The sequence below is a fragment of the Melanerpes formicivorus genome, unplaced genomic scaffold, assembly GCF_026170545.1.
Source record: "Melanerpes formicivorus ecotype bairdi unplaced genomic scaffold, bMelFor1.0.p_v2 SCAF_38, whole genome shotgun sequence".
Classification (NCBI taxonomy): Eukaryota; Metazoa; Chordata; class Aves; order Piciformes; family Picidae; genus Melanerpes; species Melanerpes formicivorus.
In genome coordinates this window covers 4,647,163-4,656,137 of record NW_027142390.1, presented here as the reverse complement: position 1 = coordinate 4,656,137, position 8,975 = coordinate 4,647,163, and the positions used below count along the sequence as shown (strand labels likewise).

Genomic DNA, 8,975 nt, shown 5'->3' with positions numbered 1-8,975 from the left:
GGATGCTCTTTGTGCCCGAAGTGAAGCAGGTGCTCAAGGGCTGTGCTGAATCTTGTGAATTACACTAAGAGGAGACAGGGATCCCAACACAGTTGAGTGCTGCTTTTGTACTAAAGATGAAGGGAAATGGCCTCCTTGGGATATTTGCTGTGTCGGGGGTATATAAAAGCCCACTGGTGAGACAGGAGCTCTGTTACAGCTTCAGTAGTAGATCTTGGCTTTGAGAAAGACAGACCTTGGCTGGATGAAAAATGCCTTCAAATACAATCTGATTTACATACTTTTTTTTTTTGGCCTTGAGTTGTTTGAAAAGCAGAGTTTTAAACAGTATTATGTGTTGTATATTACAGCCAAGACTCTGCATGTGCATGAGTGCCTGTGTTTGTATGTCTGTGTGGTGTTTCAAAGAACAATATCTTTCCTGTTACACAAAATACAGCCCAGGTCTTGAAATCCAGCCAGCTGGGAAAAAAACCCTGGTGAGACCTGGGAATCTGAGGGTGAGACAGACCCTGGCTCTTCCCTTTATAACACTATTTGCTGGTGAAGTTCATAGTAAGAGGCTAAAGAGAACAGAAGTTAGGGGGGGGGGAAAGGAACGGCTTATTTGTCCCAGACAAGGGAGGAAGAGCCATTCCCCTTCCCACTCATGGAAACTTGGAAAACAAGGGCTTGTAGGATAACCAAAGTGAGATGGGGTCACAGGAGGGCTCTAGTCAAAATTCCTGCTTAAACCTGGGTCAGCCCTGAGGTAATCACAGGTTACTCCAGGCTGTGCTGAGCTGACTCTGGAAAACCAGCACGGATGGTGATTGCACAACCTCTCCGAGCAACTCATCAACGTTTGACTGCCTGCATGGTGAAAATAGACTGCAGGAGAAGTAGCTTATACAAAACCCCGTGTCTTTAATGTCATCCTGCTCATTAAAAAGAGAAAGATCAAGTCTATTTTGTAACAGGAACAGTTTGTGTGAGGCACGGAAAACTTCTGGTACCAGGAGACTGATTCACATGCCGAGGCATATAAAAGATGGAAGGAAACCAGAAGGATGCCTCCAGTTCCATTCCTGTCTTGCAACTTCAATACTGCAACACAAAAGGTTTATATTTATAGTAGTGGTACCAATAAGGAAGATACTCTAAAAATAACAGAGTATGTAAATGTGAAATGTTGAAGTTCATTCTGGGAATGGAAGGGAATCCGGAAGCCTAATGAGTCTCAGTCAATTTTAGTTTGGAACCTCGGTTCCAAAAAGCCTCAGTTTAGTTTATTTTGCGTTCCTGTTAAAGACCGAGGTGGGGCAGGGCGTGACCCACTGCAAACCCACCGGCCCGAGGGCCGGGCCGCTTCGCTCCCGTCGCTTTTTCTTAGCCTTTTGACTGAACACTCGCGGAGGGGACTGAGGAGCCCGGGGCGCCCTGGCGGGATGTGCCCGGCGGCGGGTCCGGGCTCCGTGGGCGCCAACCCCCGCGCGCCTTCCCGCGCTCGGCCCCGCCCACGCCCATATTTGGGCTCGGCCGCTCCGCCCCAGCGCCCCCCATTGGCCCTGGGGGCGTGGCGGGAGGCGGTGACGCGCGTTTGGGGGAGGGTCTTGCGCTCGGGGCCGCGCCGCCCGGGGCGTGCGCACGGGGCCGCGCTGAGGCGATGGGCGCCGGGCGGGGCGTGCTGCTGCTCGGCCGGCCCCGCCGCCCGCCCCGCCTCCCGAGGCATGACACGCCGAGCCGCCGGCGAAGCCCCGCTTTAATTGAGGCCGCCGGGATGGGGCGCAACGCGTAGGGCAGAGCGGGGGCCGCCGCGCTCCGGGCCGCAGGCAAGCGCGCATTCACGGCCGTGTGGAGCGGAGCGGCGCCGCGCCGTGTCCGGCACAGCGTAAAACCCACCCCGGCCCGGGGAGAGGGGGCAGATAGCGGTAGGAGCGGAGCCGGGGCCGCGTCCGGCCGCCGCGTGGGTGGCCGGTGGGCCGGGCGCTGGCGGCCGCCGCTGCCGAGCCTCATGAAAACGCAGGTCTGGGGGAGCTCCCCGCGGGCGCCCATGGCAGCGGCGATGCCGTGCAAGAGCGCGGAGTGGCTGCAGGAGGAGCTGGAGTCGGGCGGCGGCCGATCGCTGCTACTGCTTGACTGCCGCCCCCACGAGCTCTTCGAGAGCTCGCACATCGAGACGGCCATCAACCTGGCCATTCCCGGGCTCATGCTCCGCCGCCTCAAGAAGGGCAACCTGCCCATCCGCTCCATCATCCCCAACCACGAGGACAAGGAGCGCTTCGTCAAGCGCTGCAAGGCCGACACCGTGCTGCTCTACGACGAGGCCACCGCCGACTGGCAGGACGGAGGTGCCGCCACCTCCGTCCTGGGGCTCCTGCTCCAGAAACTGCGCGATGATGGCTGCAAAGCCTACTACCTGAAAGGTGAGGTGCCCTCTCTGCCCTTTCTTCACCCCCGTCCGGCTCCTGCCGCCCTTGTCCATCAGTAACACCCCCCTCGGCTCTCCGCAGCCCTCGCCCAGCCCCTGCGTCGCTGGGCATTCGTGCCCTGGCCGGCCGGGGGTGGCTGGGTTGTTTTCCTTCCTCCTCCCCGCGACCCCCCCCCCCCCCTCTGATTTTTGTTTTTAAAAACATATATGTATCTATTTCCCCCTTCCCCCCTGCTTCCTCTGCATCCCGCTGTAATCCCCCGCACAAAATGGTCGCAGGCTGGCAGCGGCCGGGAGTGCCCCGTTTCTTCCTGCGTCGCTTCCCCGGCAGTGGTGGGAGGGAGCCCCGCAACCCTGCTGCCACCGGGGCTGCCCCTCCAGCGCTGCCCCATCGCAAGCTCACCCTGGTTGGACACTGCCGCTGTCTCCCGGAGGGAGCATTTCGGCGGCTCCCCGACCCAGCGCCGGGCTCCTCTCCATCTCCGGAAAGGATGCCCAGATCTTAGGGGTAGCAGGAGAACCCCCTTCCCCCTTTTCCCTTCTCACTCCCATCTCCGACAAGCGAGCTCTTGGGGGTTTTCTCCCCCTTTCCCTGGAAATGCCGGCGGGGCTGAGAGGGGGCAGCCCGGCTGCTCCCCCGGGGCAGGGCGGTAAAGGAGCGGGGAGCCGAGTCCCCCGCGCAAGGCCCATTCCTGAGGGCTTGGGGTCGCCTGGGGATCTTGGTGTTTTGTTTTGTGTTTTGGTGGTGTGGGGTTTTTTTGTCTTGTTGTTTGTTTGTTTGTTTTAAGCCGTTTTGAAAGATCCCAGCCGGCCCCCGCAGCGGGTTGAACTGAGCCCACGGCTGGCTGCTGGGACCCTGCCCGTCCTCCCAGTCCGGTCGCTGGGTGGCGGGTTTGAGGCAGGAATTGGAGGGGAGCGGAGCAGTGTGTGTGTGTGTGTGCGAGTGTGTGCAGGGGGGAGAGCGGTGAGAAAAGTTGCCGCTTGAAGCTCTTACAAAACCGCTGCTGCTTCTTCGTGGAGCCTTTCTGGGTGGCTGGGGGATCCCTTGGTACAGGATTGCGGTGATAGTCAGGTACTTGGGGACCGGCCTTCAGGGCAGCTGTGAGCCCTTTTGACAGGTGATGCGGTGGGTGGCAAGCGTAGGGTTGGATGCCACTTTCCCCTCCCTTTGCCCCTCTGCACCCTGCCCATGCCGGTGTGTGAGCACTCGATCCCATCCCATCCTAGTTTGAGGTTTGCTGATGGGCTCCGTTGCACCTTCGCTTCGTAACCCTCTTCTCTCCCCCTTTGTCCTCATCACGAGCAGGAAGGAGCATCTTTGAAGTTACTCCTAAGCCTTTCCCCGATGGGCAGGGGAGGAGCTGAGCCCCTTTCTCTGCCTTTTTCCGGGAGCCTCGGTGGGAAATGTTTCCAATTAAAATTCCAAAATGGCTCCTCGGCGCTGTCTGGCGGCGCGGGGGGGTCCGAGGGGGAGGAGGAGGAGGACGAGGACGAGCCTGTTTCATGAATGGATGTGGCAGGAGCTGTCTGTCCTGCTCAGTGACCCCGCTGCAACTGCCGAACTCGCTAACAAAGTTTCCAGGAGGCCTTTCTAATTAAACCATTTGTCAGTGTCAGATACCCATGGCTGAGCTCTGGTTTAATATTGCCTGGAAAGGAGGTAGACCGGTGGGATTTTTGCTTCCCTGCCTCTGCTTTCCTTCCTAAGCTGTTGAGCTGAGGAGCTGGAGGAAAAGGATTTAGAAGGGGCCTATCCCTCCTCAAGCTCGTTGCAGTTTGGGTGAGGAACAAACCCATGGCCCTGCTTCGTTGCAAAAGATGTTTTTAGCTGTAAATCAGGTGTGAGGTGCTTTCTGGCAAAACTTACAGCCCCTTTTCCTGCTTGAAGGTGGATTGTTTTATTGCCTTTTAGTGTCTGGGCTGGGTAATGTGTTGTTTTTCTTGCTCTGTCTTTTCAGATGCAGATACTTTTGTGCTCTTCTGTCTAGGTGGCATAATAGCTCTTGCCTAAACTGCCCCAGAACCCTACTTCTGAGAAGCTAAATGAGGCAAAACTGTCTCTTGCCATTGATTATTTGTTGTTTGTTTGTTTCTTTTGGAATTGAAATTTGCCCCCTGTTTATCAGAAACAATACAGGACTTTGTAAGAAATGCTCTTTGGTTTCCTGGGACCTGTTTGCTCAGTAGCAGTCTGCCCAGGGAAGATGAGGGAGCAGGGAGATGCCTTCCTTGGGAAGGCATGCCAACCTCTTGCTGGCAGAGACCTGTTAAATACTGTGCAGGTAGAAGGATTTCCCATTCTGAATAATAAACCAGCTTTTTCTCTTCCTCTCTCCTTTCCTTTCTCCCTTCCTAGGTGGCTTTAACAAGTTTCAGACTGAGTATTCGGAGCACTGCGAGACGAACCTTGACAGCTCCTCACCCAGCAACTCTCCCCCCGCCTCGGTCCTTGGCCTGGGAGGGCTGCGGATAAGCTCCGACTGCTCGGATGGCGAATCCGACAGGGAACCCAGCAGTGCCACTGAGTCGGACGGAAGCCCCATCCCTAACAATCAGCCTGCCTTTCCGGTCCAGATCCTCCCTTACCTGTACCTGGGCTGTGCCAAAGATTCGACCAACTTGGATGTCCTGGGCAAATACGGCATTAAATACATCCTGAATGTGACTCCCAACCTGCCGAACATGTTTGAGCACGACGGAGAGTTCAAGTACAAGCAGATCCCCATCTCAGATCACTGGAGCCAGAACCTCTCACAGTTCTTTCCTGAGGCCATTGCTTTCATTGGTAGGTAGCTGGCAGAACATCTCTTTTTCTACTCACCACTTGGGAATGTGGCAAGCAGCTTCCCAGCTCTTCTCTGGCCTCACCTTTCCGGGGCACAGCACCGGCGCTAGCTTAGCAGCTGAGTGTCATGCTGCCGAGGTGACACTTCTGCTGTGTGTTGAGTTGGCTGGGTTCAAGGAGGCCTCCCAAAATTCAGCCCTCTTGCAGCACCTTAGCTGAGTTACCTGCAAGTGGCAGGACTGGCCCTGCCAGGCCCAGCCCTGCTGTCTCTTGCCCTTGTATGGTTATTTGCACTGGTGTGAAATGGCTGAACAGAGCTGGTGGGGAGCTCCTTTGCCTGCTTTGCTCAGAGGAATGAGTGTTGATGGGAGCTGCAATAACGTGGCTGGTGCCAGCAATTCCTTATCCCCAAGTGTGGTTAAGATGTGGCATGGGGTGGCTGTTTTCTTTTCCTGAGAGGATTTGCTAGCGTAGCTGTGATCCCATTGTAAGTTGCCCTAGTGTAACTAACTCCTTGTATGGATACTTCTCCTAAGGTAAGTGTCAACACAGTGAGTTAGTGATTACAATTGTAATGGAAAAACTTCCCTGCAGGCAGCCCCTGAGACAGCTTTGGCTAGTCTTAGGGATGTGTACAGCAGGGACATCTCTCTTCTCCCAGGCTGGTGCTGACTTTGAAAGTTGCTTCTTAGTCTGTTGGGCTGAATAGGGAAGTGTCCTTCCAGTGTGACCTGTGCTGTCTGCTGGTGTTGATTGTTAGCCTAATCAGCTCTGATTTATGGAGGGTGAATGGCACAGGTAGGCATTACCACCATTAACTTTTAAAAGCCCTGTGGCTTCATACCTAGTCTAAAACTTTAAGGTATGTAAAGGTGAGAGGAGACCTTTACCTTCAGACTGAAATCTCTGCAACCCATTTCAGTGCTGCTTTGGTACAGCAGCATTGTTTCAGACCCCACTGCATGTGCTCACTTGCTGTGCCCTAAGGCCTGAAGTGGGGCAGAGCAGTGGTAGGTCCTCAGCTGCTTTTCAGCTGTTGGAAATCCTGATTCCCACATTACTCTGCTTAGCCTCCAGCTTCTGTCCTCTAGTAACATGGTTGTGGTCAGAAGCGGCTGATTCAGTGTGGCAGCAGGAACTTCTCTGATGTCCCGTCTGTACTTCCCGCGTGGAGCGTGTGGTATTGAATGTCAGGGGTGAGGTATGGGGTCCCTGCTGGCATGTGGCATTTGGGATCCATCTGCTCCGGTCAGAGGATGTCTCCCAGTGCTGCACTTGTGCTTCCCAGTTAATGACAGGAAATGGGGGATTACCTCACTCTAAAACCAAACACCAAGAAATGCAGTGCAGGTCAGAGGAAAAGCAAAACTGTCTCTGAAGGATGTTGCAGATGGAGAAACTGAGAGGAAGGGTGTGCTGGGGAGCAGTTGCACTTGAAATTCTTGCCTGGTTTTGGAGGCTGGGCTAACAGCCTGTCATGATTCGGGTCTGGATTTTTTTGCCTACATGTTCTTTGCTTTTCCCTGTGCTTGTGGTGCCAGAGTGTCTCTTACCTCTGTCTTGGCCTGAGGATCCTCTTCCTCCTGCCACGTTCCTCCTCGCTGCCAAGCTCTCAGTCAAACGACTGACTTCAGCCAGGGCCGCGCAGGGGCAAGCAGCGCTGGGTGCTTGCGTGCCTTCAGCACTCTCGGCAGCGTGTCCCTCTTTCAGCACCGAGATATCAATTCATAAAGGGATCACACTGTTCCGGCTGCGCCACGCACAATGAGTGTGTGTGTGTGTGCTTTGCAGTCAGTGGCAAGGGAGGGGAAATTTCCTCGCTGTTCTCTCGCCATTTTTGGTCCAGCCTGCATTCCTCCTCCCCGCTACCATTCATCCTGAGAGGCTCCTCCGGCACAAGCGTTTGTTTGTAGTTAAGTGCATTGCTGTCGATCCTAAGGAAGGATTTCACAATAAGGGAAGTTCCTGCACTTCAGACTCTGCTTAGATTGGCTTCGACTACATTCACATAACTAACTCTCCACTGGAAGGAGGAGAGGAACAGCAGAAGAGAATAGGCTGCGTGGTGCTGGGCTGTAGCCTCACATTGAGTGTGCAGCTTTCCCTAGTTAGTTGGCATTGAGATGGTGTGCTGTGTCTGACCACCAGCATCTTGCTGGAGCTGATGCCTCCAGCTCCACATGCCCTCTAAGGTACTAATGCTACCTAGCTGAGGGATGTGTTGCCAGGCTTGATTAATTCTTCTCAAGCACATGGGATGCTTGACCTTGCTATGGAGAATGGGGATGTGCAGCTTCACCATGCAGTGGGAATATCTCAGAAACCCTTCAGGGGAGAGATGTGGGTGTCAGAGGACATAAGAGGGTGTCACTAGGAGCAGGGGGATCCAGTTCTGGCAGTCATCCTTGTCTTGGGAGCTTGCAGCTGCCATGTGGCCCTGCTCCAAAGCCATGCATTTTTGGTGCAGAATAATAGACTCCCCCTTCCCCTTGTCTTGTTTCAGATGAGGCCCGTTCCAAGAAGTGTGGGATCCTTGTTCACTGCCTCGCTGGCATCAGCCGGTCTGTTACAGTCACTGTCGCCTACTTGATGCAAAAACTCAACTTGTCCCTGAATGATGCCTATGACTTTGTGAAAAGGAAAAAATCCAACATTTCCCCAAACTTTAACTTCATGGGCCAGCTCCTGGACTTTGAGAGGACTCTGGGACTCAACAGCCCGTGCGACAACCGCTCGCCCAGCGAACAGCTCTACTTCACCACCCCCACCAACCACAACCTGTTTCAGCTGAACACTCTGGAGTCCACATGAAGGGGATGGCACCTGGCTGGGAACTCGAGCATTGAATTCGCTTCTCTTGAGCATTTCAACTCTTACAAAAGTATCTGTCTTGCCAGGCAGCTCTGGAAGGACTAGCTTCTCTGGGCGGAGGTGCCTGATCGCTGCTTTAAGAAGGCTAATGCCGTTCGCTAGTATCCTGATCAAAGTGGTACTGAAGAGGTAGTCGTTTTGCAGAGGGTCCTTTACTCCGGGCGATGTTACAGCGTTCTGAACGCAGCTGTTACCGGCAATAACCGCTTTCCTGGGTGCATTGGGACTGGCAGAGCACGCGCACAACGCGAAGAGCTTACCAGGGGGTTAGCTTGCTGCGGAGAGTGAGGAGATTTATGCACTTGGAAGCCTTGAACAAAAAAAAAACAAAAGAGGTGTTGGGCCAAGACTGTTTTAAAACCCAAGTTTACTTTTTTTTTTTTTTTCATTTAAAAACCAAACAAACATAAAAAAAAAAAGGTAGATCTTACTCGAGCATTGGGTTCAAACTCTTTTTAAGTATGTAAGTTCCTGACTGTTTGTACAGAGACAAGGTTGCAAAAACCAGTGTTTTATTCTGTTTCTTGTTTTTGGTTTGGTTTTGTTTTGTGGTTTTTGTTTTTTTTTTAATCAAATGTTTATATTGACCAAATGCATTTTGCACACTTTGTGAAGCCTTGGTATGTCCTGGCATATTACTGGGTACTCCAGAGAGAGATACATGCTGCTGCTGTTGTTGTTAGCATCTGGTAGGAAGCTTTTGTTTGATGTGTGAAGGCCAGTTGGGCTTAAATGCAACCTCTTCACCACTCCTGCACTCACAATCACAAACTCTGCACTGATTCAGCCAAGGTGACTAAGCTGCAAGCTTCTTTTTTGTTTGTTTGGGGTTGTTTTTGTCTCTTTTTAATGCCACCCCTGCCAAAAACACTGTCTGCTATTGCCAGAGGTAAAAACTCTTGTAGCCTC

At 53.5% G+C, this 8,975-nt stretch overlaps 1 protein-coding gene across 1 annotated transcript; it reads left to right on the top strand.

The window, feature by feature from the left end:
• The first annotated feature begins 1,733 nt into the window (after positions 1 to 1,733).
• On the top strand, positions 1,734 to 8,451 carry DUSP7 (dual specificity phosphatase 7). The gene is made up of 3 exons (XM_068157907.1): positions 1,734 to 2,405; positions 4,767 to 5,195; positions 7,699 to 8,451. Exons 1-3 carry the CDS (start codon positions 1,994 to 1,996, stop codon positions 8,004 to 8,006), a joined length of 1,149 nt encoding a protein of 382 aa, XP_068014008.1. The 5' UTR covers positions 1,734 to 1,993; the 3' UTR covers positions 8,007 to 8,451.
• Positions 8,452 to 8,975: the final 524 nt, after the last annotated feature.

What these genes read in the sequence shown, in the direction of transcription:
- DUSP7 (XM_068157907.1), top strand. Translation starts at nt 1,994, where the DNA reads ATGAAAACGCAGGTCTGGGGGAGCTCCCCGCGGGCGCCCATGGCAGCG. An exon ending in CAAAGCCTACTACCTGAAAG is followed by an intron (nt 2,406 to 4,766) that starts GTGAGGTGCCCT and finishes CTCCCTTCCTAG; the next exon opens with GTGGCTTTAACAAGTTTCAG. An exon ending in TGAGGCCATTGCTTTCATTG is followed by an intron (nt 5,196 to 7,698) that starts GTAGGTAGCTGG and finishes GTCTTGTTTCAG; the next exon opens with ATGAGGCCCGTTCCAAGAAG.